Raw genomic sequence first — 25816 nt, 5'->3', positions numbered from 1 at the left:
ACTTTCGCGGGAATTAATGTATTCTCCATTTTATTAAGCGTCAGCGCAAGAAGCGTGAAACAATTTTCTTTTTTCACATTATTCGCTGGCCGCCGGTTAGTCCGCGGAGAGTGTGTGAGCGCTGCGGTCGCCTTCCAGTGTTTACAAATCTGTCTGATAGCAGTGATAGCATCTTCGCGATCTGGGAGTGCCGCGCGGTGATGGGAGTGGGCCTAGTCGGCTCCTGACCACACACGGAAATGCATGTCCTGGAGATTGGTGCTGATCATCAAGTAATGTTCCAAAGTCAAGTGTTGTGTTTTAAGGGATGAGATAGTGGAAATAGCAGAGTGAAGTTATATTTATACTGCTTGTGTGTTATTTTGTATCTTTTCGTTAACATATTTTTTAATTAATTAAACGTGTAGGATGCATGTATATAGGTAAGGTAGGAGTTTCAATAGTTATTTGTTTTACAAGGGGGCAAAGTTGTTGTTTAACCGCTCGTGCTAATATTGATACCCGAGCAAGCAAAAGATTCCAAAATTGAACCACGAGCATAGCGAGTGGTTCGATAAATGGAATCTTGAGCGTTGCGAGGGTTTCAAAGCACGAGGGTTAAACAAAATTTGCCCCCGAGTGAAACACAAAATTTTTCACCATACAAACCCTAAGCAAATATTAAATGTAAAATATCAAACAAAATCATATCCAAATGAATGTAATTAAATATTTATCATCCAAAATCATCATTTAAAAGTCAATTCTACCAGAAAACATAACAAAACAACTCAAAATTTGCATTTGATTACTTTGCCTCACAGCATGTGAATAAAATGCAACTTTGCTATTAGTTTTTGAAGTGCAAAGTTAGCCTTTCCGAGCTGGTGTGGTGAAAAATCATTTAATGGGTCAGATTTTCCCACCATGTTGCACACATTAGCACATTACACCTTATTTTAATTTAATCTGAGTCTCTGATGCCGCGGCAGGCCTAGCAATATTTTCTTTTCCGTATTGTCTTTGTTAACAATCGTACCTTAGCAATTACTTATTGGGAATTATGTGTGTAATGTAGGTAGGAAGTTAAATGTCTTGTTTGTAAACAATCCTTTTGTTTAGCGAAGGTACCCTTATTAGTGACTAAAAGTAAAAACACGTGAGTAATTTATGAATAGCACGCTAGATGGCGTCATTCGGTCCAGCAAAGATTCTGAATCGCGCTATTAAGATTTTTCTTAAAGGTGGAATGACCCCAGATCTATAGCCAATAAATTCTGTCTGAGTCACGTAATGAACGTAACGTTTCACGTTCTGTCTCTTCATAACGGCCCCATATTTCTGAAATTTTTGCCTCGTGTGTCTAATAATTTGAGCAAATATGGACATTTGTTCAGTTACAGTAGGTAGTCTAGTAAACTAAATTATAGTTAGCCACTCCCAAATCTATTGAGAAGATAGCCAATCTAGCCACAATAACATATTCTTCCGTTGCGAAGGTTCTGATCTGATACATTGAATTGATCCAAAGGGCGCTCCCAACGGCATTGGACGCACCCTTTCTTAATACATTAAGCAAGCCACTGACGAGCCTTCCAAATGGATGCCGTTATAATGGATTCATCCAAATGGACGGCATCCTAATATTAAACATTGTACTTTTTTGACATTCACTGACCGATTTTGGATTTCAGCCACGCTATTTGGACTGTTGGAAGGCTCGTCAGTGGCCACCTTTAGCCTAACTACTCGTATGGTGCAGGTGTACCCACCCTATACGAGTAATACGTCTACATATATCCTGAAAGACTGAATTAGTGAATGGTGTACATGGAAAACTTAAAATAACACTTGCACTGCGTATGCTATCAAAATCGTTGCAGACTTTTCTTGGTCTGACTCTATTTATTACTATATATATAAACTACACTTAAGATCAATTAAATTTTTATAAGATATTTTGCATCCTACTTACTTACTTACTTGGTTGGCGCGATGACCCAAAATGAGTCTTGGCCTCCAACACAAGAGCACGCCACTTTGATCGGTCCAGAGCGGTATCCCGCCAGCTTTCGCCGACTCCGAGCTCACGAAGATCTGCCTCCACTCTATCTGCCCAACGGTATTTAGGACGACCAACAGGACGGCGTCCATTTGGTCGTCCTAATGTATGGGTCTTCTGATGTATGGGTGTGAGGCTTGGACACTAACACTCAAGGAGGAGAACAGCCTTTTAGTCACAGAACGTAAGGTGTTTTGCATCCTAAGTGACTTATATTCATTGCCTTGGGTGGTGACATCTATTTATAAGAAGTTCTAAAAGCTAATGTTTGTGGCAGGATGAGGATGGCGGGAGCACTCGCGTCGCGGAGGCGGCGTTCCGGACCGTGCCGCGCGACCACACCGCCTTCATCATATGGAGGGTCGCGGTAAGTGTTCTACAAGTCTGCACATAGTTCTAGAAGCTAGTGTTTGTGGCAGGATGAGAATGGTGGGAGCACTCGCGTCGCGGAGGCGGCGTTCCGGACCGTGCCGCGCGACCACACCGCCTTCATCATCTGGAGGGTCGCGGTAAGTGTTCTACAAGTCTGCACATAGTTCTAGAAGCTAGTGTTTGTGGCAGGATGAGGATGGCGGGAGCACTCGCGTCGCGGAGGCGGCGTTCCGGACCGTGCCGCGCGACCACACCGCCTTCATCATCTGGAGGGTCGCAGTAAGTGTTCTACAAGTCTGCACATAGTTCTAGAAGCTAGTGTTTGTGGCAGGATGAGGATGGCGGGAGCACTCGCGTCGCGGAGGCGGCGTTCCGGACCGTGCCGCGCGACCACACCGCCTTCATCATCTGGAGGGTCGCGGTAAGTGTTCTACAAGTCTGCACATAGTTCTAGAAGCTAGTGTTTGTGGCAGGATGAGGATGGCGGGAGCACTCGTGTCGCGGAGGCGGCGTTCCGGACCGTGCCGCGCGACCACACCGCCTTCATCATCTGGAGGGTCGCGGTAAGTGTTCTACAAGTATGGCATAAGTATGCAACCTTTGCTAAATGTAAATACTTTCACAGTGTAAATAGATAATATAGATATCAATCGTCTTATCTAAAAATACTCGTTATAGCTCAGAATTAAACTCGTACTTTAGGTACCTACATTAAAGGATGACTCACGTTAGATCGGGCCGTGTCCGGGCCGGAGTTTCCGGCGCTTATTACTTTTCTATGACATGACAGGCGACCCGGAGCTCCGGCCCGGACACGGCCCGATCTAACGTGAGTCATCCTTAATTCAAATCTGATGTCGTGCCCCATGCGGGCTCATTACTGTTTTCTAAATAATAACATTTTCTCTAACAATAATATGGCCAGATGAGTCGCATGACCTATCACGCACGCCTAATGCTTCACTTGTATTCACGCCACGAGGGTAATTTGAGATGCGACTACCTTTTATCTACAACCGCCCACATGCATTAGACGGCGGTTTCGTAAGTCAAAGGTATGGCACCGTAGGTATCATTATTTTACTATTAGTTACTTTTAATACAACTACTTATGATAGTAATACGTAGGTTAATTGTGTATGTGCCCTACGTCCTGCGACTCTTGCGTGATGGTAAAGTGTTAGTCTAAAAACTGCTCTTAAAGCTTAACAGAACCTTATAAGGATCATGAAAACTTGCTACGCTAACAAACTAACAACTTACAAAATAGCCTGACAAAATATAAGTTTTATAGGCTACTATTTCCGCGTACCTATGTGGCTAATAGCTAACGGCAAACGTAAAAAGAATATGTAAGTATAACCTAGCTTTATGAATCCAAACTCAATTATCAGCTCAATACAGCTTGAACTTTTTTTCATTTTCATTGCGCCAAGAAATTTTGCCATTTACAGTTGCAAAAAAAGATTAGGTCCAGCGACTGCGGTGGCTGTAGAAGTTTCCGATCGAATTGCTCGAGTGCCGTTACTGCGCCCAGCGGAAACGGTTCATTAAAACAAAAGAGGGTTCTCGCTAAAACTGTAATTATCTCCAAAATCGGTCACTTTAATAGTGTAAATAGTAGGTAAGGTAGCAGTGGCGGCGCGTCAAACATATCCATAGGCAAGCCGGGGCTAATTTGGCTTACATATTTCCTTTACAAGTCTGCTCAAACGTCCAAAAACAGGCAAGCCGGTGGGAATCGGCTTTTATGGACGAGCCGCCACTGTAAGGTAGGTATCTCCAAAATCTTAATTAACAAAAAATAACAATAGTATGAACGTTAACACATTTAGGTTATAGCTCTTTTCTTGGGATATTTTTTCGTGAGAATTACTTAGTTACTTTATGAACAATCACATTAAATTTTGACGAGACATCGTAACCGCGGAGTCGTGCGAAAGGTCAGCGGAAGGAAAGGCGCTATTTTGAATACCAACATACCACAAAAGTATTGTGTTTCTGTACTTACTGAAATTGAAAAAATTGCTAGTGTGGACAAATTGGACGCTTTCTATGACATTTAACGTAATTTTTGAATGGGCAGCGTAATCTTTGTAAACTTTCAAATAAAATAATACTATATAGTTCTAAAGAAAAGAAAGAGTCAAAGATACCTAGCTACCTATGGTTTTTTTTAATAGACAAATAGAGAGTTTAATAATAAGTTATGTGCCTTCATGAACATGATCATCCGCATCGTTAACTTTTATTACATTGCATTTTCTTCAGAAGCACGACCCAATATCGGTAAGATCACTGGCCGTAGACAGTGTTGCCAACTTGGCATAATTGATGCCAGATCTGGCATATTTTCACTTGCTTTGGCACCAAAATTTTCCATTTAGCGTCTGGCATATTTTTTAGCATAATTTAGTCTAAGCCAAGTTTGCACCAACTTGGCAGCAACAATATGCGCCATCTCCTTATGTGGTTCATATTTTCATATGAATTTTGACTTTTGGGGACGGTTGGACGTCGACGGACTATATAAAGTTGGTCAAGCAGATCTTGTCAGTAGAAAAGGCGGCAAATTTGAAAAATGTATGTGTTTTAAGTATCTAATTTCAAGTTGACATTTTAGCATTTTTTTTAGCATATTTCAAAAAACTTTGGCGTAATTTTGGCATAATCTAGACATTAAGACTAGCATTTTTTCAAAATCCGAGTTGGCAACACTGGCCGTAGATCGATTATTTGGCGCTATCACGACTAGCACAATAGAGAATCGGTCGTGACTTTATTATAATCTTCATTTCTCTTGCGCAAGATGTAAATTAGCATATATTATAGTACCTTTTGTGTGAGCAAGTCGTTAAGTCTAGTGGTGTAAGCTTGTGCGATTCACAAATTACAAATCAAAATCACGTAGGCTCATGATTTGGGTGTTACGATAAGAATCTAGTTGGAAATAACGACTTGACAATTGTGATAGAAGCTAGTTATATGTTATCTTACTGCGGAATTTAATGCAATTAGTGTCATTTCGAGCGGCGACTTCCTGACGTGAAATACATAGAGTTGCAAGAGAAAGTGTACAGTTAGTCGAGTGCAGCATAAATTGCAGCGAGATGCATGCTAACTAGCGGGCACTGCAACACGCTCGGTGGACGGCGCGCAATGCGCTTATTGCCACTTGTGGATAATCTAAATTGCATCATGGGAAACATTATTTACTTAGAACAATCTTAATTCTAATGGCCTGGTATTTACGATCTAAGTATGGAAACCGGAACTCATCATAAATTCTAATAATTAGAAATTTTAGTTTCTTCGACAAATACTCATAGTAGGCACAGCTGCAAAATCAGTTTGTTTCTATTGTACCTAAAAAGACTGGAATCTAAAAACACTATCACAAGTCATTATCTGTTACAGTGTTCATTAAACTATTGCATATACTCGTAAGGTTTACCTCCTGCTGGTGCTCGACGCGGTCCCAGTACATGTCATCTTGAAACTTAAGTCATTGTCAATAGAGGTGACAGTAATAAGGTGTCATCTATTGGGCATTACCATGTCGAGCACTAATACGTTTGCCATACCTTAGTTGCATTCTGTAACTTGAAACTTGTTTATAACAATCACGGAAAACTTTGGAAATTTTTCACAAAAGTTGCCAAATCAGGAAATTTAGGAAATTTTCCAAAAGAAATATTCTACATCATACTTATTTACATACATAAAATAACCCGGGGTTTAACTAAAACAACGAAGATCCTTCCCTGAAATGTATTGCATCATAATGCTTTAAGCTAGCGACAAATTGCTAAAACTCAAAATACAAATAGATAGGTACTCCAATTTAACAATTTAATAGTCATTAGTACAAAAGTCTTCTTCAGCAACTGTTACTTGTTGAGTCATCTTCATGAGAATCTTCGTCTACAGAATACTGATGCCTATTTATGATAGAGTTAAGTTTCATGCAAATATAGCGTCTATTGCTGTGCCGTAAGAGCAAGTGAAGCGTGCCGCGTTATCACAGCATCGCGCAATGTATAGTCACGCACGATTGCCTAATATGGAACTTATTACGTTTTAGTAAGGTTTACAATTGGTCAGTTATTTAAATGTACGTAGATAGTACAGCTCGCTGGCCGCCGTGTTCGCCGACCGCGACCAAAAAAGCAAGAACTGTCTGGACTGAAATCATGGTTATTTTGCTTTATTTATTGTATCAACTTTTTCTTTGATAGCATATAGTTTATAAAATAATAATAAAGTCATACCTAATAGTTAGTAATGAAAGACAAACTATTGGCAGTAAACAAGATAAATATTAGCATTTTCATTCAACTGAAACAGTGGCCACTTTTTACAAACTAGGTGAGTAGGTAGAAACACAGGACTTTCAGAAACTAGATATAAATACCATTTATTTAAAAACCGGGCAAGTGCGAGTCGGACTCGCGCACGAAGGGTTCCGTACCATAATGCAAAAAAAAACAAAAAAAAAAGCAAATAAAAAACGGTCACCCATCCAAGTACTGACCACTCCCGACGTTGCTTAACTTTGGTCAAAAATCACGTTTGTTGTATGGGAGCCCCATTTAAATCTTTATTTTATTCTGTTTTTAGTATTTGTTGTTTTATAGCGGCAACAGAAATACATCATCTGTGAAAATTTCAACTGTCTAGCTATCACGGTTCGTGAGATACAGCCTGGTGACAGACGGACGGACGGACGGACGGACAGCGAAGTCTTAGTAATAGGGTCCCGTTTTACCCTTTGGGTACGGAACCCTAAAAACGCGCATACTGGCTTCTGCGTGTTGCAACATCAATTTGATGTTGATCAAGTCATCAAGTTGATGTCATCCACACAGCTTGTGTAGCATGCATAGTTAGACAGGCGCCTACAGACTAAATAAACAAAACAAGTCATCAATTATTTATAATCACGAGCTATGAGATAAACTGTCGAAAGTGCATGGATAAAAAATGAGTTTTCGTGAAAACTCGCGACACGCGCGTGACTACGTGATTGCAGCGAACGTATGCACGAATGCATGCGCCGCGTCCATAGCCCACGGGCATTATATTTTCTCTGCACTGTAATCAACTCAAATCACCGCCTCAGCTTTTAATCTAAATTGCATTTGGAGAAAACAGGGGCAATTAGAATATCTTATTATGAAATGCTTTCGTACTCACGAAGTTAATTAGGCTGTGGTAACGTTGTGAAGGAGTTAAATTAAGTTGAATTTGGCTTATAATGGTATACATAACTTTGACTTAACCATGACTTAACGCTTTCTATAAGATAAAAGATAAGACATACCCCGGCCAATATGTATTTTAAATTTGATTTCCTATTTAGCGAACTTAAATCGTTTAAGTACGTAACTATTTAATCATTATCCCAACGATTGTCGATAGAAAAACGAATAATAAAACCGGGCAAGTGCGAGTCGGACTCGCGCACGAACGGTTCCGTACCATAATGCAAAAAAAAAAAGCAAAAACAAAAACGGTCACCCATCCAAATACTGACCACTCCCGACGTTGCTTAACTTTGGTCAAAAATCACGTTTGTTGTATGGGAGCCCCATTTAAATCTTTATTTTATTCTGTTTTTGGTATTTGTTGTTATAGCGGCAACAGAAATACATCATCTGTGAAAATTTCAACTGTCTAGCTATCACGGTTCGTGAGATACAGCCAGTGGCCTATCCCACAAAACTTACAATTACAATTTTACAAGTGTCAAGTTACAAGTTTGTAATAATACAAATGTGCGTACCACAAGTAACAAATTTGTAGTGGAAAATTCTTACAAATATGTAAATTGTATCACAAGTCTACAATTTGTTGTATCACAAAACTTTACGTACGCTACATATCTTTTCCGGAAAATGTACAAATTTGTAGCTGACAATTGTTTTGTGCTACATTAAATTGTAGTAATAATTATACATATATGTAGAATTGTACCTACAAGTTAACAATTCTCTAAACGTGTGTCGCACCCTCTTGCTACAATTGCTACTATACGAATACTAGTAATTGCAGTAGTATATTTATCATATTTAGCGATTCCAACCCTTTGTATATATACCTACCATGAAATATTTAGTTCAAGTAGCAGTCATAGTGATCCTAGGTGTCATGAATTTCATATATACCTACATATATAATCCCAATTTTACTTAGCTTTAATTTAATTTACGAAATACTTATATATACTGGACAAAAAAAATACGTATACTCAAATTGAGCTTATCTTCGTACGCCTTTTCCAAATTTGCCACATAGTGTCCCTTAAGTATTTCCAATCTTTCTCCATTATTCCTAAATCATTTAAATTTTGCGCATTTTCCTTCCATTTGTTTTACATAGTGTGCGTCAATTTATCACTAAATTTACTAAAGTTTTTGTTTTCATTTGTGAGGTTTATAATATAATGGTCACTTTAGCTTGCAAATCCATTGTAATGTCAGTTGGTATGTAAATGCTCGTAGATCATCAAGATCACTATATAAATATAATTGATGTAATTCTTGCGTGTTGCGTATAAAGTGAAACTACCTTCAACATTAAAGAAGCAAAATAAATTGTTACATATTTGTAGTTGTAACATTTCGCTTGTATATTTACAAATCAACAATTCTACAATTATGTAGCTGTCGTGACATACCTTTATTCTTTGTGATACGCTTTAGCAATAATGACATATTTGTATACTGCAGACTTGTAATGAATACATATTTGTAATTATTGTGGTACATTTTTTTGTTTACAATTTAACAATTTTGTCGAATTGTACACTTGTAAAGTTTTGTGAGATAGGGCACTGGTGACAGACGGACGGACGGACGGACGGACGGACGGACGGACAGCGAAGTCTTAGTAATAGGGTCCCGTTTTACCTTTTGGGTACAGAACCCTAAAAACAAGTACGACTATACCACTAATCGACTTGAACATAGGGTTAGCGCCACTTGTAGCATCCCACTAACACTGGGTTAACCGGTAAAACCTGGAGTTTTCATGGTTACCAGTACAATTTGATACTGGGTTAACCATTGACATATACATATATGGGTTAACGGTTTAGCCCCAGATTGCCCGGATTAGTGCGAAAGTGCAAGTGGCGCACAGATTACCAGTTCGCCGGACGATATCTGCCTGTCAGACGATATCTGACTCAGTTCATCGCAAAAGGTGACATTCCCGAACAACTGACAGTCTTATATCGTCCGGCGAACTGGTAATCTGTGGGCGCCTTAAGAGACGATTTTTAACTTTTTTCTGTTCGTAGTTAATTAAACCACAAATATTGTCGATACGATAATATCTTTGCTGTTAATCAATTCATGTGGTGCGCGGTGCTGCAAACCATATACCTACATGTATACGTGGAAATAATAATATCGTAAAGCTTGGCAATGTAACATGATTGGTAATGTCACTAGGCTTAATAAACATTGTCAAATTGTGCCCTTCGTCGTATGCATCACCAGCGAGTTTAAACACCGGTACGGACAACTGATCATTTGTAGCATATTGCCGCATTTCACTTTCAATGGTCAATCTACTCGTACTTGAATTACCTACTCGATGCATGAATACCAATGTAATTATTACGCAAGTGTATCTAGCAAATGTCAAGTTTCAATATAATTTCCATACCCATTCCGGCAACACCAATAAGGGTTTTTCGTTTTATATACGAGTAGTAGGTATACACGTTTCCATGAAGACAAAGGGAGGTATAGGTACCTACCATGGATAGGAACGCCCTCGAAAACCTAAAGTATGAACTACTTACTAATCGAGATTTTTAGTTCTGTTTACGTCGCCATTTTTAATCGGCTTATAAATTCGAAGAGATATAATTTTTGTTGAAGAAAATACGGTCGAATTGGAAAATTCCTTTTTTTTTAAACGGTCGATTTAGAAAATTCCTGTTTTTTAATGTTTTCATTGTGTACATTATTTAAGTACGTTTGTTTCTCATGCAGGAATCGGGCACGGAAATGCTTCCGAGGAACCACTACGGTACCTTCTACGATGGAGAAGCCTATTTAGTGTACTCCTCGTCTATGCCTGGCCAGCCAGCAGGCCCGGATGTTATTGTAAGTATTTAGTATACCAACTAGAAACTATCAGACCTAGTCAAAAAAGCATTCAATGAACCACTCCGTGAATGTACAAGAAGGGCTACAGTACGGGAGGAATGGCGACGGATTGTGAAGCTTGCCACCGGCCCTGACATGACGACCACGACCACTCTGGCAAGAGTGTGACGAGAAAAAAGAAATCCAACCATTGTCGCTACCACGGCAATCACAGCATTTACGTTTGTGAATCGTTCGTTAATCTTTAGTGCGCAAAGATATATACGGACATAATGAGCTGTGCGTTGAAGCGAGTGCTCGTTATGCAGGAGAAAAGTCTTCTGTAAAGCGAGACACAAGTATATAAAGATACAGGCTTACCTTATTCTCACCAATAGACATAATCAAAGCGTACATCATGTTGTCCTTTAAATTTCTGAATGACCCTATTTACAGCGCAAAGAAGTTAAAGAGAACGGCAATACGGAATGCGCCGAACGCCACATCCATGCATGGGCTGGCGAGCGTTGCGGCGCCCTAGCAGCCTTGGCGCTCCGCCGTGGGACTCAGCTAGCTTCCTACCTGGCCGTGCCCACTGTCATACACCGAGAGGCCGCCACCAGGGAGTCCCCCAGGCTATTGTCGTACTTCCGTGATGGGATCAGGTTTGTTAAACTTCGCGATGCAATTTGGAAGGTTTGTAGAATATTTAACAGCGCCTTCCTCTTTTAGGATTCCGTTTTTACCCTTTGGGTACGGAACCCTATTACTAAGACTCCACTGTCCGTTTTTCCGAACGTCTACCTGTCTGTCACCAGGCTGTATCTCATGAGCCGTGATAGCTACACAGTTGAACATTTTTTATTGTCTTGTTAAGTCAGCCGGCAAACAGCGTATGAACTACTTTTAGCCTGTCAGTCCATGTCTATTCCGGCCGGTATTAATTATCACTATAGATAGCTAAAAACAAAAACAATGGTTGTTCCAGAATCCTGCGAAGCGGCTGTAACCTAAATGGCGGGGCGCGTCTTTACCGAGTGCGCGGGCGCCGCCCCGTGCTCGTCCAACTGGACCCGGTGTCATGGTCACAGCTAGCCGCCGATGGAGTCTTCGTGCTCGACACCGCCTCGCTACTAGTGCTGTGGCTCGGCCGCGCGGCTAACTTGATCGAGAAGATGTTTGGTGCTAAGGTATTCACGACATCGTCCACAATACTATCTATGCCTACCAACTTCAACTTCGGATGTCTAACAGTTATATATTTTCTTTAGATCGCATACCGCATGGCCCGGGGCGCCGACAAGGGCATGACAGCTCGTCGCATCGCCATCGCGCACGACGGCTACGAGCAGACGCTCCCGCCCGCCGACCGCGCGCTGCTGGACGCGCTGCTCGAGCTGCGCGCGCGCTCCGTGCGGCCCGCCACGCCGCCTGCGGATCCGCCGCGCCCCGCGAGGCTGTATCGTGCTACGCAGCCGCCGCGCGTCGCGCCCATCACCGCTCCGTCGCAGCGGCCGGCGGCGAGGCTTGAGGAGGTCAAGCGGGCGCCACTGTTTAGGGAGGATTTGGCTGATGACGTAAGTTCTTTGGATCTTTTCGAGTAACAAGACTACTTTATAGGCTGGTGCACTTCCCCAACACACACTTCCTTTGTGTAATATACATAAATATATGACCTAGGTAAATATAAATTTGATTGTTAAGTGGTGATGAAACCTTTTATGTTCCAGGGAGTTTACATCGTGGACGCCGGTAGCCGTGGCGTCTGGGCCTGGGTGGGCCCGTCAGCGGGCGCCTCCGCGAGCCGCGGGGCCCTCGCCGCGGCCCGTGGCCTCGCTCGCGCTCGACGCCACGTAGGCCCCGTGTCTGTCACTGCTGCGGGTTCGTCTTTCAATTGTTTATTTATAAACAAAACCGAGCTAGTGTATGAGGATGCCTGGAAAAAACAAGCAGGTTTTTTATTGTATTTTTTACGATCAGGCGCGCTTTTGAGATATTTTTAAACCTCAGTTGATCTCTGACCGCGCGTTGGTACCTACTACCTACTTAACTCCTCAACTGCGATGTGGATAATAGTGTTCGTAAAACTTTTAGGCCATTCCATTACTGAACTTTCTTATTATTCAGGCCGCGAGCCGTTGGAATTCGCTGCGTTGTTCCACGATTGGCGCTGGTGCGATAAACGCCGCGACAATCGCGTGCGAGTCGCTCGTTCTGCTACAACACGGCTGGATGCCGTCAGTCTGGCGTCCAATGCATGGCTTGCAGCAGAGGTAATAGACGAAACATGTTAAACATCTTACATGCAATTGTAGTGTGAGTATTTGAGTGTTTCCGTACGCATGTGTCATGTAAGTATCCAAACCTAATCCAATCAAACTAGTGTAGTGTATAATAAACATCATTATGACTCTGCCAGGAACCTAAATGATGGATTTCAGAAGTGAATCTTCTTTGATGAGGATTTTAATCATACGTGTACTTGTACATCCAGGCACAGCTTCCGGACGACGGGTCGGGTGTATTGCGTGTATGGCGCGTGCAAAATGGGCTGATAGAGGTGGAGCGCCCGCAGGCTGCCGTGTTCTACGACCGGGACTGCTACGTCGTGTTGTACACCTACCACGCGCCGACTGGGGACCAGTCCATACTCTACTACTGGATGGTGAGACATTATGCATTAGTTTAGTGTAGATAGTTGGACAACTGGGGCACTTGCACCAGTTGCACCAATGGAATCGATGGAAGTAGAAGTGAATCGCATCTCGTTATCGTCTTTTAGGTACATGTGATGCGTACGTCGAGCTGTACACCAAGGTACCATGCGCTACTATCTTCCAGTCTATGCCATAGCCGCCACAGGATGGTGAGGCATAAAAGTGCAAGAACAGAAAAATCAATTACTAAAATGTTATGTCTTTCAGGGTGGCTCTTCGCCAAATGATCTGAGGAATTTGGGTGCTAAAGAAGCTAAAGACCTCTACAATAAGTTGGGGCGTTTTCCCGTCCAGGTACCATTATTCTCACATTTATTAAGTTTATTAAATATTGAGTATTTTTTTACAAATTAGCAATATTGCTTTCAGGCGTGGGTTTATCAAGGCAAGGAACCAGCGCACTTCTTGCAAATTTTCAAGGGACGTATGATCACTTATGTCGGCAGCGCTTCAGACTACGATCGTAAGTACCTGCCTACTTGCTTATTATAATTTCCTCTCTCTCTTTGTTGGTTCACTTGGTTTTGCAGTTCCTGTGATAACTGACATATTCCTTGCACGTGTGTGATAACTGACATATTTCTGCAGAGAGCCAAGCCGTGCTTCATACAATATTTGGCCCACGCCAGTGGTCTTTGTGGAGACTATATTATCCGATTGATGATAAATTCAGCAGACATGAAAAAATAGCTCACCATTCATGTTTTGTTAATTTCCCAGCTATGGGCCGTCGAGTGGTGGCCCCGTCCCGCGCGCTCATCCTCGTGTCGGGGCAGTACGCGCGCGAGGCGCGCGGCGCGGAGGTGCGGCGCGGCGCGCTCGGGCGCGGCGCGTGCTACGTGCTGCGCGAGGGCGCGCGCGTGTGGGTGTGGTGCGCCGCGCACGCCACGGGCGACGAGCGCGAGGTCGCCAAGAACATGGCCGCGGCCGAGCACACCCTCGTCATGCAAGGTACCACTGCGGCGATCAGCTTTCCCAGGAACAGATACATAAAATATGTTATTTATTGCATGCCTAAATAAAATAAAACGGTATATGATTTAGGTCAAAAGTAGGGGCCGATAAAGCGATCTCATCCGGACACCCTTTAACTATATGTGACATGGTATCTATCCGTCAATGTTTCATACCGTACCTATGGAGAACACCAAGAAATATATGGAAAAATTAGGACTATAGTTGAATACGTTTAACCTGGAGTTACACTATTGCGATTCTGATTGTTTACCTTCTCTGGAGCTGTTTCTACGTCCCTATCGTCCTTCACAAAAGTCTGGTTATTTTACCGACCACACGACGAATAAGTTGATCTGAATCTGCAAACTCCTTGGTTCCACCTGCCTATTTACTGACATATCTTCTCTCCTCTCCAGCCTACACCATTGAACAGTATTATGGCAAAATAAAGTTATAATTTCAGGCAAAGAGAAGCCGGACTTCTGGGCGGCCATCGGAGACCGCCGCGACCTGCTGGTGGCCTCGCCGCTGAAGGAGATGGAACGCCCGCTGCCGCCGCGCCTGTTCTACGTGTCTTTGGGTGCTCCTGGGCAGTATTCTTGTAAGTTTCATGTGTGTTTAAATGATTGCACTATTTAACCCTTTTCCAGACAGTACGATTTATCGGCCACATACGCGCCAATAGAATTTCAACCTTAGACATTTGATTTAAGGTTCAAATTTAATTAGACTTTCCGAAAATGTGACTCGTCTTCAAATTAATCATCAAAGCTGGATTCATTTGAATATACAGGGTGTAATCGTTAAGTGTGACCAGGCCATAATTCCGTAAATATAGCAGATATCCGAAAAATTCCAACTGATATCGAAAGTGCGTTACCCAATGAGTAAAATTACATTAATAACTTTTTTTTAAATAAAAGCAGAAATATTAAAAATACTAAGTTAAAACACTCCCATACATTTAGTATGACGACTTACAGCCTCAAAGAATGTCGGGTGTCGTAAGAGATAAAACTGTTTGAGACTCGTTATTTGTACGAATACATTGTAATAAAATAATAAAACTATACCGTTTATGAAATAATTAATCTAACATTTATTTTTAAATGAAAAATAATTTTATTTACAACGGCTTACCTACTAAATGTATGGAAGGGTTTGAAGTTAATATTTGGGATATTACTACTTTTATTTAAAAAGTTATTAATGTAATTTTACTCATTGGGGAACGCACTTTCGATATCAGTTGGAAGTTTTCTGATATCTGTTATATTTACGGAATTATGGCCTGGCCACACTTAACGATTACACCCTGTATGTATTTGGATTTTTTGGAAAAACCTTGTAGATTGGTGTGGCCTGGAAAAGGGTTAAAGTGGCATGCTCTGATTGGTAAATACTCCGTACAACTTACGTGGTTTACTAAAAATGAGGCAGTACCAGCAGATATTACGCGATAATTTTACTCAGCGGCTGTCGTTCGACAGGTTTCTAGTACAGTCAACAACAGAGCTATGAATACAGGCAAAGTGTCAAAAATATGTATACAGTACTTTATTGCCTGTACATTAAGGTCGTGTATACATATTTTTGGCACTTTGCCTGTATTCATAGCTCTGTTGTTGACTGTACCTTATTTCAATTATATTTCCTGCATTTTCAGTTGAAGAGATCATCTCGTTCAGCCAGTACGACCTGGCGCCGGAGACGGCGGCCCTGCTGGACGCGCACACGAGCGTGTTCGTGTGGCTCGGCGCGCACTGCTGCCAGCGCGCCAAGGACGACGCGCGCGCGCTCGCGGGCGCCTACCTTGCGCAAGGTATTCTTCAAATATATATATCTCTCTCTCTCTCTCTCTCTCTTTCTAGTCGTTTTCTTCATTGCTGAAAGTCGTGTCCGTCTTGAAATTTTCTGATGACCTCTGTCACCAATCGCTTCCATCCCACCCTGCTCTCGGCCTTCTTCATGGCGGTTGCTATTGTGAGGCCTGTAAGAGTAGAGACCGAGCAGGAGATCTGCCACGTCGCCGCTTGCCGTCTACTTTCCCAACAACTACAAGTTTCTCCCAGTTGTCAGTTTCTCGGCTGGCTATGTGTCCAAAATAGCTAAGAATCCATTTAAAACAGGTGGTGGATAGCCTTGTCTGGATCCCAAGCTTTCCAATTCTTCAAATACACCCACATGTAAATAGTACCACAGAGTAAATAATAGTACTAGGTACAGAATATTCACTCTCTAACAAATCGCGTCTGTTGCGATTAGAACAGATATGACCGCTAGGTGGCGCAAGCGGCATGCGCGGCTTATGGCTGGCCACCAAAATTGGTGTGGGACGGATGTACTTGTTGCGACGCGACGAAATCGCGGAGTGAGCTTGCTAGTACCTATTACGTACTTAAAACATCCAAAAACATTTCAGTACTGACTAAGTACCTTTCCGATGGTTGTATCGCGTTAGTGGCGGCGAGCGCTTGATCCACTCGGCTGTCAGTTTTTAGGGTTCCGTACCCAAAGGATAAAACGGGACCCTATTACTAAGACTTCGCTGTCCGTCCGTCCGTCCGTCCGTCTGTCCGTCTGTCACCAGGCTGTATCTCACGAACCGTGATAGCTAGACAGTTGAAATTTTCACAGATGATGTATTTCTGTTGCCGCTATAACAACAAATGCTAAAAACAGAATAAAATAAAGATTTAAGTGGGACTCCCATACAGCAAACGTGATTTTTGACCAAAGTTAAGCAACGTCGGGCGTGGTCAGTACTTGGATGGGTGACCGTTTTCTTTTTGAATTTTTTTCGGTTTTTTTTTTGGTACGGAACCCTTCGTGCGCGAGTCCGACTCGCACTTGCCCGGTTTTTTAGTTATATACCCATTTGTTCCCGCTGGGCATTGATGGGAATTGGTGTATTCATATAAATCATTCCTTGTCCCCGCCTCATTTCTGGCGGCGGTCACGTGGGGCGAGGACAAATGGGAATACACCGTTTTTTGATAAGAATTCTAAGAAGCGGGTGGGTTGCCGGTACGCAAGCAAATCTAAATTTACTGAATTTTTTACTATTTAACGCACGTTAGATTTAAAAATATCGAATATGCGTGTTTTATTCGCAGATCCGGCCGCGCGCGACCCCGAGACGCCGGTGATCGTGCTGAGCCAGGGCCGGGAGCCGCCGCACTACACGGGCTTCTTCCCACACTGGAAACACTCCATGTGGAAAGTAAATGCATTACCTTCGTACTACGAAATATCAGAGTCACTTAGGGCCAGTTGCATTGGCCACAAAATGGAGTGATCAGCGGCAAAGTATGAAATTTCACATACATTAAAAAATTGCGGAAATGTAAATAGTTACAAACGGTTTAGTGTAACCACAGACAAAACATCCTCCAGACTGAGCATAGTCGCGCTACCCCCTCTGCCACGCATACGGTAATTTTACTCCATGTTCGAGTCGAAAGTATCTTTGTGTGACGTCCGTGCCTTTGAACAGACCAATCAGGGCACGGGACTTCGCTCACCTCGTCCCGCGCACCCCCGCATTTTTGGCATCATCGGTTGCATGCAATAATTGTTCTAAACTCGGTCTAGAGGATTCCTAGTCTATGAGTGTAACCGGCCCTTGGCTTTCAGTTTACGCCGTACGCTGTGCATGTCTATATTTCAGCACCGTGTCTAAATTTAGAACGGACCAGCGATCAAGACCTTGGGCCTTGGGCCTTATTAATGACTCGACAACTATGAGAGATTCGTTACTTCGCAAGAAACCAAATTGGCTTTATTTATTTCTTTACCAGGGCCATAAAACATTCAGCGCCATCATCAGCGCCCTTGAAGGCAAGGCGATCGTGAAGAATGGCAACAGCGCGCTGCAGAGCGGCAACAGCGCCAACCGCTTCGACCAGCACGAGAAGTACCCACTGGCGGTGCTGTGCGGGCCTAAGGACCATCTGCCTTCTGATGTCGACCCGCTGGCTAAAGAGGTACTTCAAAGCTACGTCTAGTAATGCTCGTGTGGCAACACCGCGGTACAGAGCGGCAACAACGCTTCCTTGTCTAGTGGTGGTAGGCGGTAATGGTGTTCCTATAGTATTTGAATGCCTCCTTCGATTTATCTAGCGACCTGCCGTGATAGCAATTACACTGTGAAGTGATACACCCTTAGCAAAAAGCTTTCCATTTCCGAGAAGTCGAAAAACAGTTCCATGAGAATGTGGAAATGACCCAAATGCAGTGGCGGATTTGCAGTCTTTGCCGCCCTAGGCCCCAGGCCTTGTAGCCGCCCCTTTCTCAGCATCAGCACCCATCATTGACTACATTTAGATCAGGCAACGAAAAGATATATTATAGAGGGAAATGCTTGGGACATATTTTTAACTTATAGTAACTTTATTTGGACTCGGAAGTGAACATATCAAAAGTCCCCTTGAGCGGGGACTTGGCCCCCTAGGTTTGGTTTGAAGGTCACATTTTTGGGTTTTTCGCTTATTATATCTCGGAAACTATACGTCCTTGTGACATGATCATAGGAACATAGATTTTACGGAAAAATATAAGCAAATACTTATTCATTTTAAGTGATAGTTTTACCAATAACATTGACTTTTTATGTACCTACAAGAACATTCAAAACATCTAAAAAATAAACATAAGTAGAACTTTTTTTTGCCTATTTTCTTGAATAACTGCTAAACTACTTATCCTAAGATATGTATGTAACACGATATAGTTTGAAAAACTTTATTTAAAGATTCTCATTTACCCCCAAAATGGCCTCCATATTTAAAATTCATTTATTTACGTTACACGTCCATCTTTGGGTCACAAACTTACATATGTGTGCCAAATTTCAACTTAATTGGTCCAGCAGTTTCGGAGAAAATAGGCTGTGACAGACGGACAGCCAGACACACGAGTGATCCTATAAGGGTTCCGTTTTTTTCCTTTTGAGGTACGGAACCCTATAAACGGAGAACAAGGCGCGAAGGCGTCAACAATCTGCGAAATCGACGCCACACTCGCGTTTGCGGGCTTCGCGCCGCGATTCGCGCACAAGTGTGGAGGGCCCTCAAGATATCGTAACAATTGTAGCTTGTAGCAAATTTAACCAACTTTCATTTTGTATAATAATATGTCATGTATCATGTCGTTAGAACGCATAATTTCCGAGATATAAGCGAAAAACGGAAAAATGGTACCTTCAAACCCTCTCTTCCCCCGGCTCAAGGGCTACGGCCGGGGACTTTTGATATGTTCACCTCCTAGTTAGATAGTCCAAATAAAGTTAGGTACGAAGTCAAAAATTGTGTTCCAAGCATTTCCCTCTTTGAGAATACGTTGCCTGGCCTAATTTATGTAATTATTGTTTAAGTTATGTTTTGTTATCATCAGTGAATTTTTTTTGTCACAATTTGCCGCCCCTAATATCTCGCCGCCCTAGGCCCGGGCCTACTGTGCCTTATGGGAAATCCGCCACTGCCCAAATGGATTTATGAATTCATTTATGTATGTGGCCAAACTCAACTCCCTTAGCTCAAGTATTCCCATATTTTTTCACTTTGCTGACCGTCTAAGGAGCAATCCACGGGCTGTCCCGAACAAACGCATTTTATTTCCAGTGTTGCGACGTTTTTTTCGGCATTTAAAACAGGCGATTAATTTTCTGTGCATATTTTTGACCATTTGTCATAGAAAAGGAAACTCTTACCTGCAATTCTTCAGAAAATTCACATTTATGGGCATTTTCATTTAGCTTGTACTTTAAAGCGCGACTTAAGTCGTGTTTCAGTAATGTCTAACCGTTACATTTTTGACAAAATGTATGGGATTTGACATTGACCGTCAGTGTTGTAACGATTGCTAACCGGCCGTCAAAGGTGCTCAGTTAAGTGAAAATGCTCTTTTCACACCACCTATTCGGGAATGAGCTTTTTCTTCCCTGCGAGGAGGGATCAAAGTGGCACTTTTCCTCCTTGCTAGGGGGGGTCAAAGTAACTTTTTTGTTCAAGCACACTATTTTTACATTTTTTGTACATTCTTTTTTTTAGCTTAAATAATCTGTTTAAGCATCAGATTGTGTCAACACTAAGATTTCTTTATTTTCCTCATAGTTGATGTGTAAAGCAGTATGTGTCACACGGTATCAAAATTATTTCGTCTTGGGCGTTAACACTTGAATCCCTTTTTACGCTCAGGATTCAATGTACGCCCTTGACGGAAAGATATCATTTTGATCCCTTGTAACACAAACTACTATTTACGGGACAAACGGTACACAATTTCATGGAGTGCTCCTAAACTTGAACATTTTCCAGCTTTACCTGACGCACGACGACTTCGTGTCCGCGTTCCACATGCCGTACACCGAGTTCCGCGCGCTGCCCGGCTGGAAGCAGAAGGACCTCAAGAAATCCGTCGGCCTATTCTGAGTGCACGGTTCTGGCCGCATAGCCAAAATGCCAATCGCTTACGCTCCGTAGCGATCGAAACGCAATAATCACTGACGCACTAATATGGAAGAGTGATAGAGATACAAAGCGTTTCGTTGTCGAAGCTATAGCCATTGTAACTTTGGCTGGGCCGGCTGTTCCCACTGGTTATAGTATCAATTCCGTTGTAACACTTGAATTAATTCTTATTGAATATATATTATTCATTAGATACGGCGATTTGGCCTAAGAAAATCAACAGCAGCTCTAAAATACCCTTTATAAAACCATGGACCACTAAAGTTATGGTATAGTATGACTTTAGTAAGTGCTGTCAATATACATCAGAATATTCCTTGCCTTCAGATTATTGGATATTAGGATCCAAAATGACGATATTGAACGTGACATTTAAAAAGCCAAGCCTTATCATGTATTCCAGAAAATTTATATCGCGTTCAACCTATCATCGGAGCTGATAATATAATAGTGAATGGGAGCAGATCCAAACACGCATTTCATATCAGTATTCACTTAGTCGTAAGCTCACAACAGTATAGAAGATTCGCACGACACGGCAACGCCGCCTGTGTGTTCGTTGTATGGAACCACATCACTCACAGCTAGAATATTGTATTGTATTAGTCGTTCACGATGTTATTGTTATCATTTGTATAATCAAATTGTTGTTATTGATTGTTTTATTGCAAATTTTATTAATGTTGTATGTAATTATTTATATTAAGAGTTTTCGAAATAAAACAATGAGTTTTTAAATGTTATTTATTTTTCACAAATGTAGCACTTATTAGCTAGGCATTAATTTTATGATAAAATTAATTAATAATCTTTACAATATACAAATTCCTTAAAAATCCATAAAATATCGGTTTATTTTAAAACATATGTACATTATAATAACTATTGATAGATTTAACATAGTTTGCCTAGATGATATGGGAGTGGGCCGTAGCTAAGGCACGTGGTATTAGTATATTGCATGACACGTATACGTAGGCATATATAATAATTATTATTCGCCCGGCCCGCGCACAGGCGCAGACTCAATTCCGAAATCATTTTATAAAGTAATAGATTCATAATGTATTAGAGTAATAACGTTACACCTACTACGCGATAACTGTTAAGCCGAACAAACTATCAGCGACAAGCTAACTGAGAAGTATACTTTACAAATGAGAAGCTAGCTAGTTAGGAACTTACAATTTTAGCTCGATAAATAAAACGTTACAATAAGAGATGTAATTGAATAATAATAAATAATTTACATAATATGATTTTACATTGTCCACTATCGGAGTGTTATACGTCAGACAATTTGGGAGTATTTCTTAACATACTAACGTGTATAAAGGATAAGGCTACGATTACTTAAAAAAATACTCCCGCAAAATGTCGTGTAATAAAATCAGGTTTATAATTATGCATAGTAAATAACAATAATTATTATCATACTGAATTAATATTAATGACAAGCACGGAAACAAAACGTGGACTATTAAAATAAGACGTGAAATAATTTTGTTTTTGCTGATTTTCAAAATTTCTTTGGCAAACGAACCATTTCCAAACGCGCGAAAAATAAAATATCATGGAATGGAGTAACACGATGCAACAGCTGCCTAATCATATTATATTTAAAAATGCATCTCAAAAATAAGCGTATAACTACGGTGATTGCCATCTATCAAACACTTAAGTACCTAGGTAAATTTGAAATTCGTATGTCAGTACATAAATGAACAGAGATTGTTTCGGACTTATATCTAAAAGTATATAAAAGCGATAACTGGACAAGCGAGAGAGTTGAACTTGAGTCAATATAAAACTAAGATAAACAAAACTCAACATAGCTTTCGTCGGAGGAATGTAAACAGTGTGTAGAGCAATAATAAACAGCGCATCTATTCAACAAGAACCACTAGTAACAACAATGCGTCGGAGGCGTGCTTCCTGTAGCACCACGGGTGTTCGTAGACACTTCTTCACTATCACAGCTCAACGAGCGCGGTATGCCCTTCCAAAAGGCTCCAGCTAGTGATCCAAAACGCTCGAGCCTTTTGGATCACTAGCTCCAGCAGACGGATTGAATTCTATAGTGTTTCGTTTTTGTTTTTGACCAATCCAATTTACAGTGTATTTAAGAAATACAAAGCAATTGTTAGGTTTCCCGCAAAACACGGTATTAAACAGTCGTCAAAACCGTCTTGAAGGTCCCACGGATTATAGACTGTCTCTATGAATAACAGATTACAAGTCCAATAATAGATAAAGGGTCATCCATGTGTAGTCGGGCCGACGCGTGGCGCGCCTTGGAAGGCCCTTTATGTATAAGACTTGTAATCATATTGTTCTTAAATATAGTGCTGATGATCCGTTAGACCTTCAAGATGGTTATAACGATTGTTGAATTGCTTTGTATTTGTATTAGCCAAAAACTAAAACGAAATACTACACTGCAACTTGTATTACGCCGTCTGCGTTGTTAAGGTACAGTTTCTATTATGCATAAGGCGCAGCTGGAATGCATTCCGTCTGTTCGGGCCTTAAACAATTGAGCGAGCCGCCAAGAGTAATACCGCATTACCACTTGACTTCTGGCAAGGTCAGTACATGAACAAGAATGTACTCTCGACACTTTTGTACTTTAAAATCACATCTGTAGAAAATGTTATATAAACCTACGAAGGCGTAATAAAATTGGTGTTTAAAAGTATTGACTTGGCATCGCAATAACCCCTCGACTGACGCCGTCTCGCGGCATTTAGCGACTAGGGATAATTACAAGTTTTGTACCATTAATAGGTAATTCACCAAATCAGACATTTGGCACCCATATACTCCGAATAAGATTATATTAGTCGATACACTGTGCGACAACCGATTGTTTTTATTGCTTTGAATCACATAAATATCAGTGCCCCGCCAGATTAGTCAGACACAGAATTAGGCATTTAGATAGTATAAGTTCGCATAACCTACAAAACGCGATTATAATAACGATACAATAAGCGCATAACACTAGTCTAAACAGTATAAAAAGATCGTATGATTCAAGGAAGCCCGAATGGGAGTCTTATATAATTAAGTAACTCGCTGGATTTAGTGGAAAATGGTTTTGAGCAACTACCGGAGCCGTTTCACTAAACAAATCACTTATGGCACTGATTTCGTTATGTTGCAAGTGCGGCAGCACGTTGCATACTCTAACACGTTAGGTCCCGTCAAGAGTGCTCACATTACTCGTAATACTCCTATCTAGAAGAACGCAACGAGTGCAGAATGTGAATAGTTTAGTAACCAGTGCAGTTATTAGCAATAGTGTGAATGTCACAGCATGTCACATAGTGTCAGTAGTATTGACTACTATAAGTAATGTTAAAAAGCTCGATTTTCAAACGGACCGATGTTGTAACGTTGTTTCCCTTAAAGAAACATACGCCAGTTTTTAAGACTTGACATCAGATGAAATGTCATTAATTCATTATAATTACATTCTGTCACTACCGCTATTTCCATATTGATTAATTAGTTATTAAAAAGTGCAATACAACATATAAAATTGGGTTTAGAATCAGATTATCACCAATTTATAAGACCCTATTCAGTCACAATTCCGTCGGTATACCGATAACATTTAATTGGAACGTTTATGGCTGTGCTTGGCCATTATTTTTAAATTACACCAGTGTAGGCCGTACGGGTTTTTTAAAAACATTGATAGTATTAGACCACAACATAAAAAAAAATAATCTTTACGTAATTCTGGAACCTTTTCTACAGTAATAATAACAAATAAGTTGGTTATGAACAATTAAAACACAAAGAATTTTAACACAAAAATATAACAAAAAATATCTAAATATAATAAAATGCAAATCTGGTTATAGGCGTTACAAAATAAACAGAAATATACTATGTCAGAGTAAAGTAACATACATATTATTATTTAATCAGTGGTAAACGAAGTAAGGTACTTGTTTACTATGGAATTGCAAAGATCTTACATAGGTAGAGATTTGAGGTCCCAGAAAAAAAACATGCCGTCGTGTTCTGATAGCACAGGGAGTATAAATGTGGAACTTTTATTGTTACTTGTACTTTTACTAAGAATAACATGAATTTAGTACATTAAATCTGAATGAATTTTGTATCAAGCAGAAACGTCTGCGAACGAACCTATTCAGCTCTTAGAAACAAATTAAAATGCAAATATTCACTGTCATTCACAATTTTGTGTAATTCACATTATATATCTGGCCAAGTTATAGCCAAAATTAATGTTTAAACTGCAACTTTATGATCGTTGCCTTGATGTTGTAAGATGAAGGCGCGTGTACAAAACTATCGAGTAGTCTTAACTGGATGGACGCGAGGATGCAAGAAGATACCCTGAGAGTCTACGTATTGTGTTATAATAAACACCCTAAAATTAATATTATCATAGTCTGCGTATGAGCTATTTTATAAACAATGTATGCTGCTGTATAATATTAACTCGAGAGGTGATCGCAGTCGTGATCGCCCAGGCACTCAATTTGACGCTGTTCGTTCATCTGTATGAATTCGAGATAAATGTGCCAAAGGCAAAAATAAATGCAAAATATTATTGCAGGCATCACGTCATTAGGGCCCAACTGGCATAAAGGTGCAAATTATGTTTGACAACTGTCAAATACTGTACGAAAACTTTGCAAATGTGAAGGCGCGAATTGAGTTCCTGCGACGCTTCGATCGATCCAAACGCGTGTCATATTCATATGTAAGTACTCACTTGTAAATTATCAAAAACTATCACAGCAGTCAAGCTGAATCATTTAACTTAGGCGCAATTTGAACTTACTACATGAGACTAGCTTATTTTATAAATCACTGAATAAGTTACAAAAACAAATTTTCAATAGATTCATCGAAAAATATCGTAACAAAATATAACGCCGTTGAGCGGACGAAAACCGATCACATTTAAAACAAATGACGTCTACGAAAATATAATGTTAGTACAAACCGATGGGTGATGAACGAAATTGGGATCCAAACATGTTGCCATCGTCAGTGTACGTTCGCGAGCACAGGCGGCGCTACTGGCGCGGCAGCGACGCGTTGGCGGGCAGCGTGGAGCTGCGCTGGCTCGCGTTCATGTACGATATCTTCAGGTTGGAGCGCATCGAGTCT

At 41.0% G+C, this 25816-nt stretch overlaps 2 protein-coding genes across 3 annotated transcripts in view; one reads left to right on the top strand and one right to left on the bottom strand.

Annotated features, from left to right (window-relative positions):
- The window catches only part of LOC134663962 (villin-like protein quail), a 25425-nt gene extending 4028 nt beyond the window's left edge, over positions 1 to 21397 (top strand). Inside the window, exons 2-17 of one of the 2 annotated variants that reach the window (XM_063520514.1) lie at positions 2319 to 2408; positions 10420 to 10533; positions 10972 to 11180; positions 11504 to 11705; positions 11787 to 12092; positions 12246 to 12396; positions 12643 to 12788; positions 13010 to 13180; positions 13440 to 13526; positions 13602 to 13695; positions 13953 to 14183; positions 14653 to 14790; positions 15856 to 16011; positions 17306 to 17412; positions 17990 to 18175; positions 20507 to 21397. In XM_063520514.1, the coding sequence (XP_063376584.1) occupies positions 2319 to 2408; positions 10420 to 10533; positions 10972 to 11180; positions 11504 to 11705; positions 11787 to 12092; positions 12246 to 12396; positions 12643 to 12788; positions 13010 to 13180; positions 13440 to 13526; positions 13602 to 13695; positions 13953 to 14183; positions 14653 to 14790; positions 15856 to 16011; positions 17306 to 17412; positions 17990 to 18175; positions 20507 to 20620 (2502 nt within the window). In that variant the 3' untranslated portion in view covers positions 20621 to 21397. Of the gene's footprint in view, positions 1 to 2318; positions 2409 to 2728; positions 2835 to 10419; positions 10534 to 10971; positions 11181 to 11503; positions 11706 to 11786; positions 12093 to 12245; positions 12397 to 12642; positions 12789 to 13009; positions 13181 to 13439; positions 13527 to 13601; positions 13696 to 13952; positions 14184 to 14640; positions 14791 to 15855; positions 16012 to 17305; positions 17413 to 17989; positions 18176 to 20506 lie in introns of those variants that run through there. The other variant, XM_063520513.1, reaches the window with a different exon arrangement.
- The window catches only part of LOC134663965 (rho-associated protein kinase 2), a 39645-nt gene continuing 35214 nt past the window's right edge, over positions 21386 to 25816 (bottom strand). The window contains exon 13 of the mRNA XM_063520520.1: positions 21386 to 25816. Coding sequence (XP_063376590.1) covers positions 25723 to 25816 — 94 coding nt within the window. The 3' untranslated portion in view covers positions 21386 to 25722.

The sequence above is a fragment of the Cydia fagiglandana genome, chromosome 4, assembly GCF_963556715.1.
Source record: "Cydia fagiglandana chromosome 4, ilCydFagi1.1, whole genome shotgun sequence".
Lineage (NCBI taxonomy): Eukaryota > Metazoa > Arthropoda > Insecta > Lepidoptera > Tortricidae > Cydia > Cydia fagiglandana.
This window is presented reverse-complemented; position numbering and strand designations above follow the sequence as displayed.